We start from the raw sequence: 25,707 nt of genomic DNA on the forward strand, positions 1-25,707 counted from the left end.
ATATAGTTCATGGGTGGAAAATCTGGCCTGTTTGTGGAGGTTATTTGGGAAGACTGTGCTGACATTGCAGTTTCAAGCCTGGTGTCACCATTCACCAGAGACATCTACTCTTTTTTGTCTAATGTGCATATGAACCAATGCCAGTGCAATTTTGCTGATGGAAGATACTGATTCTGAACTGCTCACACATATATTTCAGAAGTCAAAATCCAGCACTGAAAATATATGTTCTTTACTGCAATTAATTAATTTTTTTTAAAAGGTGTTGTTTCTTAAGACTCTAGCTACAACCACTGGGACATTTCTTTGTAATGAAAAGTCTCAGGTGATATAATTCTTAATAGTTGGGTCAAACTATACATTTGCAAGTCTAACTGCTCCTGGAAAGGCATCCTAGAGCACAACTATGACCGGAGAGCAATTAAATTGAAAACTGGAAAAGCAAAACCAGTATAATGGATAGAAGAATGGCTAAATTATATATTAGGCCCTTCCATTTGCTGTCTTCAGCAGGCCATATGCTGAAGTCCTTATTCAATTCTTACTACCGTTTCTAGGAAAAACACCATTAAAGTTAAAAAGTAATAATTAAATGATAAATAAACATAGGAGGCAGATTTGGGATTGGGGGGATAACTTGTGCTAAGGTTGAAATTTTCAGTATTGTTTGCATGAGAACAGCCACATTTTGTAAGTACCTAACAAAGCAACCCAGTTTTCAGGGAAGTGGAATCCACACAGGGAATGCCCTTTTCTCAGTTGGAAAATTCTTTTTTTTTTGCTTATTCTCTCCAGAACTCCCTCCTCCTTTCTTCTTTTGGCTTTCTTTGCTTATGACTATACCCATCATGATTGTGATGCGTTTGGAGAAAGAGAATGTGTTGATAAACCTCCTTACTTGGTTATGAACCCAAAATACAATTACAGCAATTACATATAATAGTGGCAATATATTTTTAAAAGCCTCCCTGAGACAGCTATTTTGAAACAATAATGAACATCCATGGTTTAAATCACTTATGACTGAGATTAGCTCTTTTGCCTTGTTTATGTTCCCCTATTTCTGAGAAACGCTTCTGGAAAATATTTAAGGCAGAACAGCATAGACTTGCCATTGAAATTTTGTGGCAAAACATGCAAGAAGTAGACTTAACAGAGATTACAGTCACCTACTGAATTGCTCTGATTTCTTAATTACTTATTCCCACATGTAGAATTAAGGTCCTTAGGAATTGTTTTAGGAAGACATGAATAAGGTCCTTAGGAAGTGTTTTAGGAAGACATGAACTCTTTTTGTGCCAAAATAAGTGGTCGATCATCAACATTTCAGCACCACTTGACAGAAGAAAATCCCTCCCCATAAGCTCTGCCGTGGGATCTGCTGTGTGCCAGGCACTTTTGAAATGTAAATCTCACTTACCTGCCCAGGTGAGTGCTGAGCTTTTCTGCAACTCTGGTCCTCTGGTATTCCAGTGATGAATGATCTAGAAAGAGTTACAAATGTCTGTTTCTTGTGGCTTAGACTACAAAATACTTTCAGGACAAAATCCAGGTGTTTATCCCCTAAAAATACACTTGCCTCTTACTTGAGCTAAAGAACTATCTACTGACTCCTTATAAATGTCTATCAATCAAGGCTGTTTTCCTCTTCTTCATTCTACATCAATTGATGACACTTATCAGATATACTTTTCTGTAGAGAGGAAGTATACAATCAGCATATAGCCACAGAGTCTCTTCTTTTTCTCTGGTCCCATATCACCTGACTCACTATATTTTTAGACATCATCATCTCCTACTTCTAGACATTTTATAATTAACATTTTACAATGACTGGAGACTTCTGGAAAACTTGGATGATACTAAGCTATCACAATGTCACAAACTTCGCATATCCTTTAAATCTGCATAACCAGATGTCACTGCAGTAGGCATGTGCATTAGATATGTATTTATTTGTGCACATTACAATGAGTGCAGTATATGCTGATGGTGTAGTTTTTCCATAAATAAGGACTTAGGCTCCTAAAGTGGCACTTAGGTAGAATTAGAGACTTCTGTCTCACTCATTCTTAACCTGTAATCACCAGTTAATAAACTGCATCTTTCTTCCCCTGTCATTGCATCTACTCTTTTAAACACCTTTCTAAGCAATTTAACTTTTGAATTGCATGGGAATACTTTGCAGTATTAAGTTCTTCAGTTCATTTCAGAGGACAAATGACAAAATATTAGCTATAGCACTATTTAGCATTGTAACTACATGCCTTCTGAGATACAGCTCCTAAAGTATTGTAGATGAAGCCTTCAGAGGAAGAGCAGGTGAAGAAAGATATAATAAAAACAATAAAATTGGACAGGAATGTTTAAATAGCAAAATTTTAGTCGTGAAAAATACATTAACATGCCACAAGTGATTTATATTCCCAAGCAACTCAAATGCATTTAGAGATCATGAGGAAAGCATTTGAGATCAGTTGGGAAGCATTAGGTATCTTGCAAGACTAGACCCACATGAGGTTGTCCTTAGAATTACCTTTTTTACTTATCACTAATCACTTCTACCTCCTTTTTTTTCTTAGTCACTTTATTTGTTTCAAGGGGACTGATAGGGCCCTTAAGGCAGTCCCATAATGATACTAATTAATTAATAATTGGTAGCAATTTGGGTATGTTGAAGAGCTGACCTTGGATAATTCATGCATTGTGACATGATGTACTTTACAGTGCCAGCAGCAGAAACAGCAGGAGTGCCATCCTCCAGCTGCCAGAACTAATTATAAGCAGTTTGTCTTTTCCCTCAATGGCAGATTCTGTTTGTCTCACAACAGCCAATTTAAAAGTCACTTTTAATATCATCATCAACAAAAGAATACCTGGGAAAAATGCGCGCACTTTTGACTGAGAAACTGCAGAATGAGTTGGATTTCCATGGTCACTTTTGTTAACTCAAACACTGAACTGAAGGCAAAAAGCAGATGGAAAGTCTCTCACAGGAAAACATAAAAACTGTTACTGCTTCTGCACAACTGATGTGGTGCTGATGGATTAGTTAACACAGCAACTTAAAACATAAAGTCCCTTTCTGAGGCTTTTACATTATATGATCAAGCTTCTGACAAAGGACCACAGGCTATATTCTCTATGAAAACTAATTCTGTGTAAATCTTAGTGGGGATAAGGTGCTGAGAAAGTCATGCAGTCTTCTAGAACAATCTCAGTGTTTGTTGAAGTAGAAGGTAACTCACTGTTATGAATTCTCATCCTTCCTATTACTCAGTACACTCACACCATTAAAATCCCTTCTTAAAATTTCATCCTGCCTCTATAGTAAGGTGAAAAGGTTAATTCCCAAGGGACTAATCCTGCGAGGTGCTGAGCTCTCTCAGCTCCCACTGACTTCAAAGCTAAATATTTGGTTCACATGAAAGCCTCTTTAATTCCCCATTACTGTAAGGTATACTTGTATACAACAGTGGGAGCAGTTGTCATTATAAATCAGACAGTTTATCAGGGGAGCTATTCTCCAGGGCAGAGCAGATTCTAACACACCACGACATACTTTATTTGTTAGCCTCAATTCCACAGGAATTTTATTCAGGCAGACACCTCAAGGCATGCATCTTTTCAAAGTGTTTAGGCAGGAAGCGAAATTCAAATTAGATACACTTACGATGCAAATGCATTATTATTTAGCTCAAAACGACTGAGGCTCAGGGGTCGTAAATCCTGCCATAAAGAGATCTTTCAATTACCTTCTGTTCAGTGAATCAGAGAAGAGGAACCCTTTCCCTGGCTTTTTCATGCAGAACAAATTTGACTCCCAAACAAATATCAATCACCATAATACTCTATATTTTGGCCTCTATATAGACCTAACTCCAAGCTGTTTTATATGGGGTTTTCTTTTAAGACGGTGTCAAACCAAAACCTTGCATCTTTAGTGTGACTGAAATCTGAACCCAGTCTTGAATGGCTCCTCCCTTTGTGAGCTGAGCCAAAACTCCAGAGTAGAGGATGCTTGAAACCTGGAGCCAGATCTAGATCTGATTTAAGAATTATTTTCTTTCCTTTGAAATTTCATTTCTTCCTCAGCTCATCCCTGTCCTACATTCCAAACATCCAAACTACAGCTAAAATGTATTACTGCTTTCTCCCTAATGTTTCCACAGCATGACTTTTTCTGGTGGCTCACATTTCCCTTCACCTCCTTGCTTGATGTTTGGCTTTTCTAACATCCAATTGCTTCTCCTTCTCTCCCTTTCCTGCCCCCAGCTGTGCCAGTCTGTTCTACATACCATCTGTCCATGCAAAACACTGCTGCTATGGTCGTTATCCACCGTATTGACCATGGTATCCATCACAGGCGCCTTGAATCCTTTCATTAGTTACTCTCATTCCACTGCATCAGATTCACACCGTATTCCCCTCAGGATGCCTTGAACTTCTCCTTTCGCTTGCTTCTCTGTTTTTCTGTTGTATTGATCAGTTACACCAATCTGCTCGCCAGCAGCCAAATTTTACATCACCATCCTTAGGTTTTGTTGCACAAAACATTGGGAAATTTTATGTCTGCTTCTGCTTTGATCTTCTGAACAGGTATAAGACCAGACAAGCACAACATCTCTTTTTGTAGTTCTTTAAAGAGCATGGGAACACCTGTGTCCATGGACAGTTGCCTTGGCTGGGAGTGTTCCAGTAACTGTGAAGTGTTTGCAGTCAGCATAAGGCTTCAATCAGTACAGTTCTTGGCAAGTATATCCACTCTTTAGATTGTCTGTAAGAAACTTCAGTTTTCTCATTGTACAGTGATGATTGTATAAGTGGTGGTTTAAAGCTTCTGTATGACACAAACTAAAGGAAAGAAATATCTCCTCAGATATACAAAGCCGTCCTAACAAAAATTCACAAAAAGCCTATTTCTCTGACATGGAGAAGTTGCAGGCTCAAGTTCTAAGTTCCTTATATTTAAAAAATTCTTTAGGTCTATATTTAAATATCATTTGAGGCCACATGTATAACAATACACGTATTCCAGCAACACTTTATACAAATATATATTGTATATATGTTCAACAGAACAACATTTAAATACATCTTCTCAGCAAAACTTGCTAGTAAAGTTCACATTCATCAAATTAAATATTTGGTTCATTCATCAAGTTAAATGTTTGGTTGTATTCTAATTGTACACCTGTATTTCCTCACAGAATAAATTAATTGCTGTAGTTTTCAGTGTATTTTAAATGGGAGTGTGCTTTTCAAAAATAATGGTGTGGCTGCAGAGCTAGTGAAAGGTGCCAAATAAATATCTTCAGAGACTACAATTTTCTATGGGTTTCATCTGGAGACTATTACTTTACATCAACTATTACAGAAGAAGTACAGGTCCTGTAGTTAGGGAATAGAGGTGTGTGTCAAGAGGTCAGGTTCCCCCTCCCCACCCTGCTGGACCTGCTGCCCCACCTCAGGCCAGCCACCTGATTGCTTTGTAATGCAGTTTGCCCATCTGTGAGGAGGGCTTAATCTTTCCTACCTACTCTGTAGGGAAGCTGTGAGGCTTATTTTGCTAATGCTTATAAAGTGCTCTGAAATATTTGGCTTGAAAGCAAAGCAGATCTCTTGTGGTGGTGTTTTTATCCATAGAACTGGTACTACATTTATAGTCATGGTACCAGCTCTCCAACACCACTAATAAAACTAAGTCCTCATGAGAAGAGTGGCTCCCATATTGTAACTTCCACATTTTTTCTTTCCTGTTTCCTCTTTTCCTGTCAGTTCAGGTGATTTTTATTCTTTGCTTTTTCCAGACTAAACCCACAAAGATTCAAAAGTATATAATATAATTTTCAGACTACCTCTCTCATTTTCAACCAAAAGGAGAACAACAACAAAAAAAAACCCCAAAAACGTTTGGACTGTGTACCTTTAAAATTATTTGTAAATCAGGCTTTATGAGTATGTATAGCAAATAAATACAATGGAAGCCACCACAGTGCCATGGCTTAAAAGATAGTATCACTGGTTCTTGAGTTTGTGCAGGCCTACTTAGGTCTTTATCTGGGATTCCACTACCTAAACAAAAGCTTATCTTTCTTTGGCTGTCCTTATCTTGTTTGTCAGTTGATTGTTTGCTAAGTATCTCAGTGAACAAGACCCAAATGAAAATGACTGTTCATGTATAATTTGTTTGGATCAGATTAAATTGGAAAGAAGGTAAAAGTGAGAGACAGAGAAAGTAGAATGGACTTTACAAACCAGTAGTGGAGGTCAAAATGAATTAGCAAACATTATGCTTAAGGTTTTCTCTTCCTCTTGTCTGCCTTTTCTGTGTACTTTCTGGAAGCGGGTAGCTATAACAGCAAGTCCAAAGGAAATTCTTTAGATCATGTGAATTTGAAATGTCTCTTATTGTTGTAATGTAAGAAAATGTCTTGGGAAGAATAAAGGAATCTAACACAATTAAAGTTAACATAGTTCCCTTTGTCACACTGTTGCCTGCTGACAATCCTTCCAGTGGCTGCTATTACTTTCTGTTCTACTACACATTTCTCATACTGATTCATTTTAACCGTTTTATCAGTGTAAGTCTTTGATCCTACATTTCTCACAAGAAGACTCAGAAGGCTGTCTGGGATGTGATTTGGAAAGGAGAAACTAACCACATTAAAGTCCTTTGTTGTTGTTCTGGTTTTTTATTGCAATAATACCTGTACCTGAGATCTGGACTCTGCTTCGTTCAGAAGCAGCACTATCTTATGACTTTATTTCAAGTAGACAAGGCAATCAAAGAATGCCTGGGGAATTAAAAACCTTGCAGGACATCATGACTTGCCAAAGTCACAGCAGGCCAACAGCGGCAGGGCCAGGATTCTGGAGATCTGTTGTGCTTCAGCAGCATCCGCAAGCTGCTAGTATATGCATCTTTCCCACTTTTCACCCTCTCCTCAGTTCCTTTTTACTTCAGCCTCTCTTAGATATAAATCTAGAGGAAAAAATACAGTTACCTAGTCAATGCCCCTTCATTCTACAAGCTGGATAATTTTGTTATGGTGCCCGTCTTCCTTCCTTCTGGCCTATTTTTTAATTAAGATAGACTTGTTGATTTAAAACCAGAAAGCAAGACACAACACCCCTATGTAACTTTGCACCCTTGTGTAACCGCTTCCAACGGTACATTTTCTAAAATGTATGATTTATTTTTATTTTGAATTTGTCAGGCTTCAGTTTCCAGATGTTGATCCTTGTTAAGTATTTGTCTGATAGATTAAAATCTCCCAACTAAATGGATGGTTTTGAATGGTCTTAGGCTTCTTTTAGATAAATTAAATAGATTAGGATTTTTAGTCTTTCACATAGATCTTTATAGTTTTTTTCTGTACTTCTTCTACCTTGTCAGTGTTTTCTTTTGGGAGAATGAGTATCCAAACTTGGTACAATATTCTGCTTCTGCAGCAGTTTCGGAAAAGACCATGTACAGTGGCAATATTTTCCTTGGATTTGGCAACTCCTCCGCTGACACATCCAGAGACCTTCCAGCCATACAATAGTCAGTTCATTATTTACCATGACGACTAAAAGTAGGTAACCTGTACATGCCTCAGACCTCTGTCCACACAGTCTTGCTGGTCTCCCACTGCCTCAAGATACTGATATTGCTTGATGATTCAACCCCCCCATTTAACTGAATCCCCTCCCCCATCGAGTTACCTTCCCTCCCATGCCTAACCTCACAGCTCCCTATGTCCTCCTAAGTCTTTTCTTGCTTGGGCCTTCACTGAACCCCACAAACTCCGCAGATCATTTTTCATCCTTGTTGTGAGCATGTCCAACGATGTGATGTGATCAGTGCTAGCAGTAGGGAAATTATTTATGTCAGAGACAGCTAAAAATGAAAAGTCCTAGCCCTTATTTCTACATGTCCCTAAAGTCTTTCTGTTGAATGGAAAAGGTCAATGGGAAGTCAGCAGAAGAGAAAAGGAAAACACAAACATGTAGCAGTGTTCTTTCAACAAGCTACCTAGTCTACATTTCTATGCTGTATATGCATGTACTTTTTAAAATTTGCGGGGCTGAGGTGCTTTCCTTTCTTTGCCTATCTCATGGAGACATTCTCACGCTCATTTAGTCTCCCATGCGCTTTGAGATCCTCAATTCACAAAGAAACTTAAAGCATTATTTACTCACTGACAATTTATACAAAATTTAAAGAGAACCCACCACTCTCCCAGGGTGATGAAATCACAAGTAGTATTAAACAGTCCTCAGTCCACAAAATGCCAACCTAAAGACTCTGAAAGGATCTCCTGTGAAACTCCATGATGGTAGCCTGACATTTCCAACAGCACACCTCGATCACCTCTTTCTGACTTTGGTACCTACCAGAAGGCTCATTTCGGCAATAAGACTCCTCCTTCTTTGTGAACTCGAAAAGTCAGTAGCTCTCTCCTTAGCACCTTCCAGGAGAAAACGACAGAGCATATCCCTTTCCAAAACAGTATGGTTCACATTTGAACACGAATTTGACTTTTTCTGCCTCGTTTACTGTGACCCCCGTGCAGAAGATTTCAGAATGCTGCCAGGCAGGCTATTCCTACAGGGAGGGAATATCGCATCGCGGGAGAGTGCGTACGTGGAGAATAGCTTATCACGCTGCAGCAGAGGACCAGTGAGCGCGCCTCTGAATTGCCCCGGTGTTGATCGACTTGTTCTGGCAGAAGGCCTGTGTCACGACATAGAAAGGACTATCTATAACTGTGCTGGGAAAGTGAGGAGTGAGTTAGTAGGGCAACATCACGCGTGAACATTGGCAGGGTGGATCCAGTACATTTCTTCGTGCAGGCCAGGCCCTCGGCCTTTTGTGCGAGCCCGGCTTTCCGCCGGGCAGGGGAGTTACTGGGGCGGAGGGGCCGGCAGCCGCCGCCGGCGCAGGGCAGCGCGGCGCAGGGCAGCGCGGCGGAGCGGAGCGGAGCGGAGCGCAGGGCAGCGCTCGGCCCCGCGGCGGGCTCGGGTCCCGGCCCGCGGGCGGGGCGGGCCGGGCCGGGCGGCGACAGCGGCACCGCCGTACCGAACCGCCAGGCGCCCCCTGACCCCGCAACCAGGCGTCGTTCGCTTGAAAGTCGGCCTTGCACAAACAAATATTTTGCGGAGCCGTTATGATTATTGTCAGTAACTGTCCCCATTGTTCGGGCGCGGGAATTCCTTTGGTCCCGTAAATACTAACCCAAGCCCTCCCCTCCCCCCTTTAACTGTCAGATAATTACACAGTTGGCTTTAGAGTTTAACTTGTCAAAGGAGTTTCATTACTTTGTTCCTTTTGGGCAGCTTCCACTATTGTGCTTTCTGAACACTAAACAGAACCTATATTAACTGTCAGTTAATTACACACCGTTTTTCTTCAGTATTTACCAGTCAAAGGGGCAGGTAGGCTGCAATCCTATCATCTCAATCACTGTCTCTGCTCACAAAAGAATCAATAAAGATGAGTCACTTAGTGTCACCCAGTGTCTGATACTCAAAGCCACCCATTCCTAATTGCCTTTAGAGATGGATGATAATACAAACTTTGAAGTGATAATCAGCCTAATGAGTGGCCTTGCTGAGAGGGTAGATCATGTGTCAGAACAGTTTGCAGATGCTTACAGGCAAACAAAGCCAGCTTTCCTTTTAGACCTGAGAGGACCATGGCGAGTCTGGTACCCAGAGCCCAGCACAATGGCAGAGACTGGAGCACAGCAGGACGCTGTAGCCTGCTGATCACAACTGACTCCATCCATCTTGCTCTTTGCCTTTAATCAGCACAGTCAGAACAAGTCCTCCAGATCTCTGCATGTTTATGCGGGATGTTTAGGCAATAACTGTGTAAAAGATAAATTCTCTGATTCTGACTCGCTGGATTTAAATAATAGTGATTGGACTTGATAGGTAATGGCCGGGAATCCCGGCTAAAACTACTGAGTAAATGTAATTAAATACAATCGGGTGCAGTCAGCCAGGCAGAGGCAGAGACCATAAAAGGCTCATTCAGACAGCAATGAAAACAAACAACGTCAGCAACAAAAACAAAACCAGTGTTTGGTTTGCTAATAAGAGCATGATCTGAGGCCTGATCTACACTCAATTTTTGCACCCAACAATCTGACCAAATCAATAATTTGAAAAAACCAGCATCAAACAAACAAACAGAAAGACAAATTAAATTGTTATAATCCCTTAGTCTGGATGCAGTTATATTATCATAAAGACATTTTCTTTTCAAAGAGTTAAGCCATCATAAATTCAGGCAAGTGTGAACAAATAGGCTATGACCATGTTTGTGCTGATACCACTGTCTCAATATAAAAGGATTGTTTTGATTTAACAATCCTCTACCAATTTAGCTAAATTTTGGCAAGACCTGACTGTGGACATGGCTTCAGCATCATCTCACACAAAGACTGAGATCTGTAGGATTACACCAATTTGATTTCAAAGTATAAATGAAATATATGAATGTGTATAAATAGACTGGTTAACATGTTCAGCAATTTGGACATAACAATTTAAAACTATTTTTGGGACAAACGCTAAAATCTGTATTCTCTTTCTTAGCACTAGTTTTCAGTGATTCACTGTGAGTCAGGGAGAGAAACGTGGTGAAAAAGCTGAACAAGTGGGTTCAGGATTTGACACTGTTTTAATAAGAAGCTGTCAGAGGTTTTAATATTTTGTAGTCAACTATGTTGCTTGTAAAACCTGTCATGCAAATAAGGAAATATTGCAATAAACCAAATGAGAAACAAATTGTCCTAAAAGCAAACTAACCCTTTGAAATGAAAAGCAAGATTATTGCTGCCTTTTAAAAAACTACAGAATGAGGCCTCTTTCAGATAAAACTGATCACATTTACATATTTTTATCAGCTTTTTATCTGCCTTGCTTCCTATCTTCAAGTCAGTGAGGAAAGTGCAATCTTTAGGATCTGAATGGACAGAAAAGATAGCCTTTTATTTTTTGTAATTCATGTATGAATGTAACAGAAGTGCCAGTGGAAAGGTTTTAGAGCTGTCTGATTGTATTGGAGTTTTCATTTTGAGGCAGCGTTCTCTAAGTGATTGTCTAGTAATGCTGTATGTTCATATGGAAACCTAGAGTCAAGCTCTCTGCTATAATTAATACCGGTAAGTAGCCCAACCTAACAGTATCTGAAACTGAATTCACAAGAAGGAGTTTGTTTAGTTCTTTTGGTAAAGAACATGAGAAAGAAAATACCTTACTAAATTTGTAAGTGGGCTCCAGAGACATGTGTCCACCCGTGGTCATAGGCCGCCGGTGATCACACAGGTTCCTGAACTCACAAAGCTGAAAGCACATACGCCTGCCTGCCAGCACTGTGCTCTCAGTCTTGTGGTAGCCAAGCTAACTCAGCTCTGCTGAGTTCCCTCAGTGGCAGCTGTGAATGACACAAAAGTTTTCCACGTATTGAGGCTCTGGGCTTCTTCCCTACAGACAAACTGCCCCTTCGTCTCTGCCCACAAAGCACCGCAGAGAACCAGACTTCTCTAACAGTGCTACCACAGAACTTTTGGGAAGTGGTTTCAAGCTCTGGAGGCACTTTGCCTTCCTTCTTACCTGGGGAATCCGCTGGGAAAGACCACCCCGGCCATACTAAAGTAATATTCTTCTCCAAGGCAAGTTCTAACCCACAGTTATATTTTTCCTACAGATAATATTCCTTTAAAATCCTCTTAACTCACACAATTATAGTTCATATGATTCAAGTTAATTTTTAAGCAACAAAGTTACTAAATAGGTTTTTAAAAATTACTGAATAACCCCATATGCATATGCTTTGGACTATATGCACACCATAGGTTCATGCTAATTCAGTTAAACACAAATGTATTCACAAACATGCAAATCTAAAAATGCCCTTTCAAACACAAAATGTTGCTATCATTACATATCTTATCACTTATAATCACATTCAAAATCTCCATCTGAGCTCTAAAGTGTGTTGGACAAAGGGAAAACTTACCTGTGGTCAGACCTATAGAACTGAAGTCGATAATTTGTGATTAGTTAATGGAAATGTGTTGACATATGAATTACAGTTGCGAGTTTAAGCATGTATGTTGCAGGCAACTATGGGCCGGAAATGAAAGGGGACAATGAGTTGAATAAATGGGTTTGGTGATGCATGATAGCTGATACCCACTCAAGTAATCTTGATTCAAAATTTGGATTGTAGGTAGAGATGTTAAAATCCATGTGACATGATACACTGCAAGGAATTTACTAACTTTTTTTTAAACAAAACAAACAGGACTTTTAATGCATCTTTGAAATACTAACCTTAGGATATGAGTTTGCTATTATCTTGATATCTCCTATTTGTATTATTGCATCTCATATTCATAAAGACAGGTTTTTGGATGCTCAGCTCTGTACAAGTAACAACTAAATAACCCATGTCTGAAAGAATTCCCTAGATATAAAGCCCTAAGAAAGAGAATTATAGCTATAATTTTCAGAAATTATTTTATTTTTTGGACCAGCTCAATTTGAGTGCCTTAAAGGGATCCGGTTATGAAAGGATTTTGAATTTCACACACTCTAAAAATATCTTAAATTGGATACCCAGAAATAGAGGCAGCCATAATCACTAGTGATCTTTAAAAATCACAGGTGTGGTTTCTCCATCAGCGCATGTCACTCTTACATGGGGTCATTGCTGAAAAAGGGAATCCTAGCCTCCCAGTTGCCTCTGGTTATGCACTTTCACTGCATTAAATATGCTGGCACTTGTGATCATGAGCAAGCCAATCTGATGGAAATATAAGCCTACAGAAAATGCAAGGTGATCTGGTTGACTGGGCAGCCACATAAGTGGTAATGACAGCACATGGGCATAGGCTGCCAGGGCCGGCAACAGGCAGGACAGGTCTTTCAGCATCAGCCTGAATTTATATTACCTTAAGAGACGATGTAACTGCACCCCGAGTCTGCGCGCGTTTGCTTCTTGTACTATGTAAGCAGTCAGCTGGTGCTTTGCCAATAAGCAGACAAAGAAATACAAACAACAAAATAAATATTAACCTTTAATAAAAGAAATACTTTAACTTCATGTTAGAGAAGAGCAGAAGAGAAAAAGACCGGAAAGCTTCCAAAAGAATGTAAACTAAGTATGCCCTTGCTTTAAGCTTTCGGTTTACATATTGAGATTTACAGTGATTATGAGTTTAAACCAGCATCTCCAAGCTCTTTTTCAAACATGTAGCTCTAAGTATTCTACAAATACGTACAAAATTCCATAAATCTTTCCATGAGGCAGCAAAGTATACCAGGAGATAGTCACCTGCCAGTGGAAGGCAAATACATCTTGAGGAAAACAGCAGGATTAGTAAAACCTAGCAACACTATAAATAATAGAAACCGCAGGAAGAAATTAAGGTGGTTAAAAATAGTTACTGGAGATGAAATTTGGCCAAGACATGATGGTGTACAATCCTTTTCCCAAACTCAATCCTATTAAAAAATGCCAAGAAACTGGTAATGACAATCAGGAATGGAAATCTCCATTTGTCCCATCTGAGACATATCTCCAGAGTAAGTAAGAAGCTTGCTTTTAAAATTATTAGCCCTGTATTTATTCCCTCTGAGCCAGTGTAAATTTTACCAATTATTATTTTAATTGGACCAGATCCTGAGTGTGTTCCTGAATAAATTACTAAACCCACCTCCTACTTTTCTTGGAAATGTCTCCATTGCTCATATTCATCCAGTCCAGCTCTTCCCTGAGCTGCAACTCTCTCAAGTCTTACAAACTACTAGGGCAGGAGAAAACTGTAACTGTGGAACTCTGCAGCAAATTTTGAACATTTTCTGTAACATATGCTGTATGATAGTATATTTTTAAGCAGATAAACTATATAGCAAAAGTCACACTCACAAGCTCAAATGTGGCTTTTGCAGTTTTTTTTTTTTTTAAAGAAAACACAGTATATGATCACTGTTATGTTAAAATGCAGCCTGATTCAGCACTGGACTGTATTGCCTCCCCTCCTATTGACTTCAAAATGAATAAGCTCAGCCCGGGTATTTGAGAATTCATCGCGGCTAAGACATATTCTGGCAGGTCAACACAAGCATTATTCATAGGCCTCAATTCAGTCTGTCATCTGAAATGAAAGGGAGCCTTTCTTTAAAAAGCTAAATCCATCTTTAATTTGTTATCCTAGTAACTGTATCAAAAACTGTTTTAAAATAAATATTAAAAATGAGAGCGAGCTGATGAGGAATTGAAACACAGTAAAATAGATCTGGAAGTGACTGCAGGGCCACCAAGTCCATGCTCCAGCTATTGCAGGCAACCAGCTCATATAATCTTTTTCATAAATATATCAAGCTGTGTCTTAAAAGCAGCTAGTTTTATTTCTTCAGTTACTGCTATTGTACAGTTATTTGTATTTCTTCCAGTTTGAGTTACAGATTCATAGATTATATGCCAGAGGGGACCACTATGATCATCAGGGTTGACCTCCTGTATAACATAATCTGTAGGGTTGCCCTGAATTCATTTAAGAAGCCAGTGATTTTGCAGCCATGAGGTTACTGGGGAAAGGGCACAAGAGCCATGGTATCAGTGTTAGACTGATGGGATTAATCAGCTCATGTTAGCACACTGATTATCATATAGTAAAGGGAAATGTTTCAAAAGAATACTCCAGTCTGAGACGTAAAGTGAAATCATTTGGACTTCCAGAGAGGTCATGGTTGAAATATCACAAAACTCTCTTTACTCAAAGCAGATGCTTATTAAGATTAATTTAGTGTGAAAAGTGAACCAGAATGCATATAAAAGACAATGCTTCCTCAATTATGTAATAGGACACCTCCTCATTATATTGTGTTCGCTGAAGATGATGGTATTTTCCTAGGGGATGTATAACTACAGTTTGCCAAAGTCCCTCTCCCTCATTTTAGATTAAATATCAGACTGCAGAGCATGAAGCCAAGTGAAGAGAAACAAGAGAACTCAAATAAACATCAATTTAAATGAAAAAGAAAGGGCCTGTTATGTGTGTTTTCTAAGTATACGTGTTCAAAATAGAAAGTTACAATGATGCCAGGATACAAATACAAAGAAAAATTACCAGCATTTAATATAAACAGATATACCTCTTTCTTACATCTGTACATGGATTGAAATGAAATACAATATAGAGGTGTAAATATTCATGTAACTTTTCACATAACTGGAACAACTTCTCTTTCTTGCCACCTTTTCTCTTTTTTTCCTGTCTCTTTCTGTGAGCTCCCTCCAGTGTTCTCAAGGAAGTACTGAATTATTTCATTTTGGTATATTCCATTTTTATCACAGGAAGTACCATGATAAGAAAAATTGCATTCATCTAACAAAAATCATCTGCCTCAAAACTAGATGCTCTAAGCTGAAAGTCTAGTCTAAACTAGATTGTGAAAATAGGCACTGCAAGAAGAAGATGCATCTCACCCATCACATATGTCCCTTAGAATGAATGGCACACTTTGCCAAAAGGACTACTGGCTGTAGAGGTGGCTAGAGAATGATTTGAGACTGTGTACCAACTTTGAGATTATTTAGAGTTAAGGAGTATCAAGTCTTTCCTTCTTTTCCCCTTAGGGGCTAACAAGAAGAATTTCTGCTCTAAACTGGAGGTTCATCAGTTGGAAAAGACAGACGACCAGGAAAGCCCGGATGCTGACTCTCAGTCATCAACATAAAAAGAACAAGTTGGCTCTAAGACACTATCAGGTAAGGTACATTCTGTATAGTCATAATAACGCCTTTGTACAAGTCTAAGCTGAAAGGCTAGGGGGATATGATTACACCCTGGCAGAAAGCATTCAGGGCACTGAATCCACAGTACGCTGTGGACATGCTAGCCTGCTTGGAGCCAGCTCAGGGATCTCTATACAGTGCTTCTATGCAGGCTGCAAACATGTCATAACTGCTCTAACACCTATTTACATCAAGTTTAACTCCTGCTTCTACCCAGATAAGCAAGAATAGTCAGATGCTATATTTTCTATGCCTCTTCCACTGGCTTTGTGGAGCTACTAAATTGAGCTGATACAAATGAGAATAAAATTATTCTCTATAAGGCTAGTCTGCCTGGTTTATTTCTGCTGGCTTGTTTTTTGGGTCTGTTCACTGGCAGAATAAACCAATACAAGCTGGGGCTGTTGCAATCCCTTTCTACCCTTTCTTCCTCAAGCTGTTTTTTCCCATCCCATCCCTTGTACCCACACAGTGCTTTGTGCAACTGGGCCATGAAAAAGTTCAGGGAGCTTAGCTGTAATAAAACTAGGCAAATATTGTGAGAACGTACTTAAGCTTAAAGTTATAAGGAACAGAACTAAAGAGAACTTAATATTGAGTACTGCAATGTTAATTAATTTGGTGTCTTTACTGGTGTTTTATTGTGAAAGCCACCACGACAAGCCACTGTACTGCTAATCTGCGTGATATCCAGCAGATAGTGAGACATTGCCTAACCTCAGAAATGTCAGAATGGAGCTATGGAATTACTCCAGTCCTTTGTGGGTTTGGCAAACACTTTATAGGATCTCTAGTGACGTATGCTGGGCCTGATTCAAATCCCAACAACGGAAATGTCTTTGATTTGGCTTATTGTTTTTTCTGACCCTATAAATGTGGGGAGCACTCAGGCATTAAGAAAGATATTGTTTTTCTGACATATCAATTGGTCATTGCAGTTAACATCAAATGAAACAGAATGAAAAACCCAATTTGAATTTTCCTCTTTTACTTTCAAAGCACTCATAATAACATAAATTCAGTGCCCGTCCAACCACCATGGTTTGTTATGTACACACCAGGATTTGAGTTTCTTATGAGAAAATTGAACAAAAATGGTCCATATTTCACAATTCCCTTTCTTATACCATTGTCTGTAAATAACATCAGAGAAGCTCTTTGCTTTTTCTCTCCTCTTCTCCATTAAAATAATTCTTTAAATACATTCTTTTAACATTTTAATTTTTCTACCCTTTTTGCATTTTTGTCCTACCCATCCTCCTGCAAGGGCCACCGCTCCCACCACTTCTGAATGTTGTTAACATAGAATCAGTGGAAGATAGATCACATTTAAATACAGTTCCTCTTTAATGCAGGACATTAGTATGCTCTGTACTGTGTTCCATGACAGAAGTTCATCTTAATATTTTGTAAAAGATTTTTTCCTTCTCCATTTTTATTAAGGGGTTGGAATTTTGGAGAGTAACTAGGTTGGTTTCACTCTTAAACCCATGAGCCTTGAGAAATAAATTGAATCTGGACTATGTTATGGGGAACTGCTGTGTCTGCGCTGCTTTTCAGTCTTCACAGGAGGATGGTTCCTGAAAACTGTTTCTTTTCAACCTCTCTCCTACTCTTTTCACAGTGGGCATATCAACATTATTTTTCTTGGGGAATTTCTAAAGGATCTCTTGCATATATACTTTTAACTCTGCTCAGCGCCAGTAACTCAGAGCCCATGGGACAATGTGAGCATCCCACATATACAATATTTATTGCATATAAATTTTCAAGCCAAGTCCTCTTGCATCCAATATGGTGGGCAGTGGTGTGCAAAATCCAGTCCTGGCTGGTTTGTGCTCATTTTATCCCATTTCTAAGGCCCCATCGGCTGACAGCCACATATGTAGTTGTTAGGAATATTCATGTTCTTCGCTATCTGTATTAAATTATACTTGTAAGACCTCTATGTTGAGATTCCTTTGTGTTGGCTGCTGCTCAATTTAGAAGGGTTCGTCTACTCAGGGAAGGTTGTGAGCAGAAAACTTGGTTGTGAATGTACTAGACACTAAAACAAGCACTACCTAAAACATCTGGACATTCCTGTGCTTAACCAAAGCTGCCTCTTAACATTCATCAGTGCCATTCAGAGAGTGTTCAAAGGGCTCACTTTGTCTCGGATGGGTTATTGCCACATCAACATTCAGCTACATGGAGTTGTCTGTGCCCTGCCCCAAGATCTTCCAGTCCCATATTTGTTTTACAAGCTCTTAAATTTTTTTTGCGTTACACTTTGCTCCCAGCTTGAATTTATTGTAAGATTTGAATTGGTATAGACCTTATCTTCATCTCTTCTTCCACTTTTCAGTATTCTTTTAAGCTCATTATACTTCTTTCTTCATTCTTAATTTCCCATTCTTCTAACTGCCATCATTTGTCTAATGAAGAAGCTCTTCAGATAGCAGTATGTTAAAGTATAGAATATGCAAGTCTGCAAATGTTGCAGGTCTAGCAGCAGAGACATGTGGGATTCTTGTATATGCAACATAGAATTGGTCTGAGTATATGCTCAACTATTTTTTCAAGATTTCCAAAATCAGTGGGTTTGGAAGGTCTGAATACATTTTTCATTCATGAAATGTTTTTCTTAAAAATACATGTAATGTGCATGCTACCCCTGGAGACCAAAATATAATGTTTTCAAGGCACATGAAAAATAACATCTTGGAATAGTGACAGTGCAAGCCTTCCTGTATTCTTGCTAATATGTTAGCGGCTGCTCTCAAAAATGACTTCACTGATGAAAATTAGAAGGTAATCCAGCTATTTGATCAAGTGCCAGCTGTATTCTCTTCCTGCAGAGTTTCAGAGAAGAAACCATCCAGTCTGCAAGAATCTAGGAGGGTATGGGAAGTTCTCAAAGGAGAGAGACTTTGAACGAGCTAAAATCTCTTCAGCAAAATTTAAGACAAAGAACACTGTCTCTATTGGCTTTTTCCAGGTGTATGTGCTGGTTATGGGAAATGACTGCCATGGGTATTAATGGCCTTATTTATTCTAATTATGACAGTCATAATGATGATATTTAGGTGCCCAATGTCAGGACCAGCTGCTCGCTCAGGGACAGGGAGCTGGGTGCCACACCACAGCCAGCACAGCAGAGCCTCGCCGGTGGAGCCTCTCCTGCTGCCCCAGAGTGAGGGGAGCTGGGCAGCCAGGGACACCCCCAGCCCAGGGCATCGGGCACCTCCCTGACATCAGCCCACAGGAAAGTCATGAGGGAGGCCCCAGAAGAGGCTGGCCAGGGACAGTCAAGGCTGTTGGTGAGCCCTGACACCCGAAACTCACTGAAATCAAGTGATGTATAAACACTTTGAGTGGGATTCAGATCTCCTTAGGAGTTCAGCTCCTAACTACCTTTGGGGAATCTGACCTAAGGCTTTGATTCTAGGCTTCCTCTTAGCTACCATTGCGTGGGATCCACTAGTCAGGTGCTATCCAAGTTAGATGATAATCTGCTTAAAACACTAGCAGCAAACAGAGTTATTAGTTGCACAAATACATTTGCTGTAACTACCGCTGCTGTTGGATCAGTCAAGAAGCAGCCATGATAATAAGGCCAAAACCCCCTAATATACACTGTACTATAATGTTCAAAGCCTTGTAGGATAAGAAGAGATCTGCAGGTTTACAGTTTGAGTTGTGAGCAAAGAACTGAAGATTTTACCCTCTGAAGTCTGCTGCTTTGGAAAATAACATTTATTTTAGTGCATAGGTTAAGTACATAACCCAAGACATTCTTTTTTATAAAACCTTGCCCTATAAGGTAATGTTTTTCTGATGAAGACCTACAATTTTCTTCCTCACTTGGAATTTCACCTGCTTTTTACATACAATGTCCAAAGGCAGGGACAGTGTTTCCATTTACATGAGGAAGAATCAGCACTCCTGAGGATTATTCTTGCATGGAGTAGCCAGCTCTTCAACATTTCCATAGTTCAAGCTTAATTGCATTGGATACACACACACACACACACACACACACACACACACACACACACACACACTTCTTTGGTGATGTAGTTTCGATAGCATATGTCATGTTACGATTTACATTGCAACTAAAGAATGGTTTTATACATAACATCTCCAAGAATTAAACAAGCTTCTGAACAATCGGAAGATCAAGTTATCTTTTTTCCCCTGAATTTCTGTTGTTAGACATCATATATACAGATACATGTTAAGGCAAAAATATATTTTACATGAGGGGTTTCTATTTTTTTTAAATTATTTTTGGTGCAAATTTTGGTGTGATGGTCTAGTTTCAAGAGGAATAACAGAACCTTGATGTTACTGCCAATTGAACTCGTTACTAGTGGTCAGTATTTGTTGCCACAGACAATACAAGTTGCTTATTGCTACGCAATTCATATCCATTCTTTTCACAAAACTTTGTTTCATTGTACACAGTGACCATACTTCCTTTGTACAGGTTGTACTGTCTTCCAATCCTACTTTTATACACCAAAGAAGATTTCTTTACACATCCACAAAGTTGTTCTATTTACTTTGAGTTTAAGCCAATAAGCATGCATGCTATTGGCTTAAAAGTTTAAACAGTCATGAAATACAGCTTCTCCCCTTTTGTTTGTCTTGATTACAAACGTGCACTGTAGGCAAATTGCCTTCCTTTTGATATTTTGTTCAGTTTGCAACACTGCCATCACATAAAGAAAGTAACTGGGTTTATGCCAGAAAAAATATAAAATGTATAAAATGGCCCACATGTAGTTTTCTATTGTATGTGCCAAATTAGGACCTTTGTAGCTGGAGTGCATTGGAAGGGAAGACATTCAGGAGCTTTATCCCTTTTGTTCACCTCTCACACAAAAGGTAATTATAATTTGAGGAGTTACCTGTCTCTGAGTGGAGATGAACCCCACCGGCCATCTTTAATGGGCAAATTGATTGATAACCACAGGGAAACATGGACTCCTTTTCACTGGCAGGTTTGCCCAGGACATTTTACTGGACATGCCTGTTCAGCAGGTACACCAAGACCTGATGATCCACATGCTGTCCTCACACTGCACACAAAACTGTTGTAAACTCCTAATTCCTCCTCTTCCAGAAATGCTCCTGCTGAGGCACGACAGAGTGCGCAGTGCATATGTTCTTACAGATTTACCTGCATTGCTTCTGGTGGGACTGTAGTCCTTTGTGTTTTGGAATTTTATTCCAACCTTAAAATCTTAAATTTCAAGGTTAGTCTTTTTAGCAATTACAGGAAGCTCCAGCATGTACTATTGAAACCTATCTGCTCGAAAGTAAGCTTTAAACTTTCAAAACAACGTGGCTGTGGAAGTGCAAATAACTACTGAGTAGATGCAGTTACTGTATACAGGAAGCTAGGATCAAGTTCAAATAAAAGCTCTGGGCACCAGTTCTTAGCAACTGATTTTAAAGCAGTTGTAATCTTCAAAGCTATCTATTTATCTCTACAGCAGAGGCCCTGGGTATTATATACCTAATGAGTTAGACCATTTGAGCAACCTTCTTTCACATTAAAAAAGTACTTTAACTTTTTCCTTTGCCAGATTAACTGTTCAGTCCATTTCTGACAGATGAGATCAGCTATATGGAATTTTAATACTGTGTTTCTTTTAAAATGTGTCTCTGTTTATTTCCTTGTGCCTGAATGGAAGTTTTAAGACTGTCGAGGTTCAAAATTGGTTGTGTAATATTACTATTACTGCTTTGGGGTGTTTTTCAGTAACTACTGGTCACATACATAAAGCACAAATAAATAAGTAAAAGTAGAAATAAAGACGTGATCTTGTTCCCAAAGAATTTCCAGCTAAGGTCCTGATCTGGTAAAAGGGTTATGTGCTTAACTGTATGTGCCATGTGTGGTTCCGTTGACCTCAATGGGAGTATTCGCAGTATTCACAGTGGTTTAGTATGTGTATAAATATTTGCAAAGTTAGGAGGTAAACTACAGTATGTTAAAATTTACTTTGCTTTAATGAGCTGTAGCTTCTTTTTTCATCCAAAAATATACAGAGTATTCCAGTTATTTTAAAGTACCTAAATTTCATTAGAAAATGAGGAAACATCACACAGGCACCAATAAGTTGTTTCTTCTAAAAGCAGGAAGGGAAGGTGAAGTTCAAAATTTCAAAAATAGATTTCATATTTCTACAGTCTAAATGTAAAAAAGCAGCACTCCAATAGCAAAAATCTATAGATTCTTACCCAATGCCCACTTAAGTGGGAATACTTAAAGGGAGTGTAAATGTTACCTTCATTAAATGTTGGAACAGGCTATATAGCTGAATATGTACAAAATCAGAGGTTAATTCTAGCACTTAGGTTTTCAGGAGCATACTACTGTGGGCCAAGCTGTGAATTTCTTACTTCTATTGGCAAGAAGTTACCTGTGCAAGTGCCTGTGAAATGGCATGTTTGTGGAGTGAGGCATTAGTTACCGTAAGGATGTGTCGTGGTTTAACCCCAGCCAGAAACTAAGCACCACGCAGCCGCTCACTCACTTCCCCCCCACCCAGTGGGATGGGGGAGAAAATCGGGAAAAGAAGCAAAACCCACGGGTTGAGATAAGAACAGTTTAATAGAACAGAAAAGAAGAAACTAATAATGATAATGATAACACCAATAAAATGACAACAGCAATAATGAAAGGATTGGAATGTACAAATGATGCGCAGTGCAATTGCTCACCACCCACCGACCGGCACCCAGCTAGTCCCCCAGCGGCGATTCCCCGCCCCCCCTTCCCAGTTCCTAAACTAGATGTGACGTCACATGGTATGGAATACCCCATTGGCCAGTTTGGGTCAGGTGCCCTGGCTGTGTGCTGTGCCAACTTCTTGTGCCCCTCCAGCTTTCTCGCTGGCTGGGCAAGAGAAGCTGAAAAATCCTTGACATTAGTCTAAACACTACTAGCAGCAACTGAAAACATCCGTGTTATCAACATTCTTCACATACTGAACTCAAAACATAGCACTGTACCAGCTACTAGGAAGACAGTTAACTCTATCCCAGCTGAAACTAGGACAGGATGGCAGAACCACAGCATATGAAAACTACCCTAACGTAGCATTGGTGAACATGTCTCAGAAGTGTCTTCAGGGAGTTTCAGAATGAGGGTGTCAGCGTGATCAAGACATTCCTGGAATTTTATTGTGTGCTTACTTTGTTTTTGGTAATGCAAAGAAAACAACCAATTTTAGGAAACATACCTGAAAGTGTCTGATTTACTATGTGTAAATGCTACACTGCTTTATTAAATATGTCCTTTGCTGAAGTATCTTTACGATGAATTTCTTGATCTTGAAAGAGCAAAGGCATTTGGCTCAAGGTTCAATCAAATACTGCTGGCATTTCTGGAATTAGAATTTTAATCTCCTTCGTTGTCCACTTTTTTAATACCTCGAATATATTTTCACGGTAAATCCAGCACCGAGGACAGGGACTTAAAACGGCCTATTCCTTTAATTAGAAATACATATCTGTACCACAATAAAAACACATTTTAAACCAGAACGATATAACAAAGTATGAATGAATACTAATCACAATATAACTCGGAGGGAACCACTAACCTATAGCTAAGGCTGAATTGATGAGAACTGAACTGAAAGCAGAGTAGTCATCAACAAGGGAAGAAAGCCCTGGAGCAGATAGGAAAAATAGTTGTGGTTGATTAAGTTCCAGTCCTCTGGGGAGAGGCAGGATTTTGAAACTGTGTTCTTTGGAGACCATCTCGAGGAACGTGCTTCTCGTCAGCGAGAGCACAGTTAAAAACTACATGGTATCTGCTGGATCCCAGAGCATTACATGGCATATATATATGCGTGTGTGTATATATATATATAAAAAACCCCACCATATATATAAAACACCACCACTGGTTATTTGGTCAAAAGCCTTCCGCTCTGTGTCACGCAGTTCCGCATAGCTAGTCTACTGCACAGAACATGGTAATAAAGTTGCCTCAATAAGGAAGGTTATTTCACAAAGCTTTCTTCAGGATGAGATTACAAACAGCGCTGCGTGGTAACGGACTGTCCGATACATCTGCCAGGTACCGGTGTGCTACTGTCCTGCTGCCGGGGGACCTCGGAGGTCAGCTGCGGACCTGGAAGGTCAGCATCTCGGCTTGGAAGAAATCCTCGCTCCCCGCTCCGGGCGTAACAAGGCTGCTCCACCGATACAGCTCGGGCATACGTAACGGGACACACGCACACGTGTGACCATCTCCTGGGGGAGTCTCACACCAGCGCCAACCCCAGACCCCAGTGCAGGTCCGCTCACGTGTATTGATCAACTCCAATTACCCTGCCTTTCCACGGCTCAGTTGCTGGGCTAAAACTTGTGAGGCCGCGTATAACAGCACCACCTGGCGACACCTGCCACGACGCCACAGACGTCGAAGTTTTGCCGGAATACAGCTTTTATTGCGCGAAGTTGCTATTAGATAGGAGGAGGCAGTAGCCAGGCGGAGGGGAACCGCGTACGGCCCTGCCGCCTCGGCGGGCGGGTAGGCCGGCGGGCGCTGGGTTCGGCTGCCGCGAGAGGCGCCGCGAAGGCACCGGGCAGACGCTTCTCCCCGACTCGAGCACCGGCTGCCCGCAGCCGCCCGGGCTCGGCCCGTTGCACACCCCGCCGCGGCCCAGGCGGGCTCGGCGGCGGCTGACGGCGGCGAGGAATTAAACCGGGGGCGCAGGGAAGGCAGGCAGCGTGGGGACGGGGCTCTCCCCCGCCGCACCCCTCGCCCGCCCCCACGCAGGGCGGAACGCGCCGCGCGGGCCCGCGTTGCGCGGGGAAGAGTGCGCGGCGGCACCGGCCGGCGGCTGAGGGGGCGGGCCGCCATGGCGGTGGACATCACCCTGCTCTTCAAGGCCAGCGTGAAGACGGTGAAGACCCGCAACAAGGCGCTGGGGGTGGCGGCGGGGGACAGCGCCAGGGACGAGCTGCTCAAGCGGAGCGCCGCCCGCTCCAAGAGCGACTTCACCAGCCGGGCGCGGGAGGTGGTGAGTGCGGCGGCGGGCACCCAGGCCCCGGGACGGGACGGGACGGGAGCGGGGGGTGTGACGGTGACGAGCGGCAGCCGGGCCCGGCGGCGGCCCGCGCTTGGCGGCGCCCGGCCAGCGGCTCCGCCTGGGCGCCGCCGCGGGCAGCCCGCCCCCCTCACCCCCGCCTCGGAGCGGGCCGCCGCGTCCGGCTGTTCCCCGGGGGCCCGGGGCGAGCGGGCGAGCGAGCGAGCCCCGGAGTCGGCCGCAAGCAACCCCGGGGCAGCTCTTTCCCACACGGCTGTGGGCTGGGAGGGCGGGAGCGCAGCGTGAGAGCCGGGAGCCCGGCGGCCGATGTGGCGGCTGGGGAAGGCTCCGAGGCCGCCCGTCGCCCGCCTTCCCCCCGGGCGGGGGCCCGCTCCGCGGCAGGGCCCCGCGGGGCCGTCCCGGGGGGCTCGGCGGGCTGCCGCCCCTTCCTGCGAGGGCTGACGCTTCTAACCCGGCGAAACCGGCTTTCCTCCAGGCTGCGCCGCGGTCGTGCGCGCGTTCACACGAGCGTTTCTTCGTGCCAGTTGCCACGTAAGAGAACGCCTCCATAGCACGTAGGAGCATAAGCGTTCGTAATGTCGCACTCTATATGCTGCCTTTAGTATTTTTTTTTTCTTCTGTCACGCAGTGTGGCTGTAAAGTGCCACTTTATGCAAACTACATGTGAAAAGGTAATCGGAACATTTTAAGACTTGAAAAGGCAAGCACAGAGAAGTTAAGGAATTGCAGAGCCGAAGGCTGACCAGCATTAATAATAGTTCTCAGTCCACAGTCGTGCTCTAAAAACAAATTCGTTGCAGATCATTGTCCTCCATACTGAGTAAAAGGCAGGGGAAAAAGTCT

At 41.4% G+C, this 25,707-nt stretch overlaps 1 protein-coding gene across 2 annotated transcripts in view; it reads left to right on the forward strand.

The window, feature by feature from the left end:
• The first annotated feature begins 24,552 nt into the window (after positions 1–24,552).
• STX18 (syntaxin 18) overlaps positions 24,553–25,707 on the forward strand; it is a 72,165-nt gene continuing 71,010 nt past the window's right edge. The window contains exon 1 of one of the 2 annotated variants that reach the window (XM_030013719.2): positions 24,553–24,837. In XM_030013719.2, coding sequence (XP_029869579.1) covers positions 24,676–24,837 — 162 coding nt within the window. In that variant the 5' untranslated portion in view covers positions 24,553–24,675. The remainder of the gene's footprint in view (positions 24,838–25,707) is intronic. The other variant, XM_030013807.2, reaches the window with a different exon arrangement.

The sequence above is a fragment of the Aquila chrysaetos genome, chromosome 1 (genome assembly GCF_900496995.4).
Source record: "Aquila chrysaetos chrysaetos chromosome 1, bAquChr1.4, whole genome shotgun sequence".
NCBI lineage: Eukaryota > Metazoa > Chordata > Aves > Accipitriformes > Accipitridae > Aquila > Aquila chrysaetos.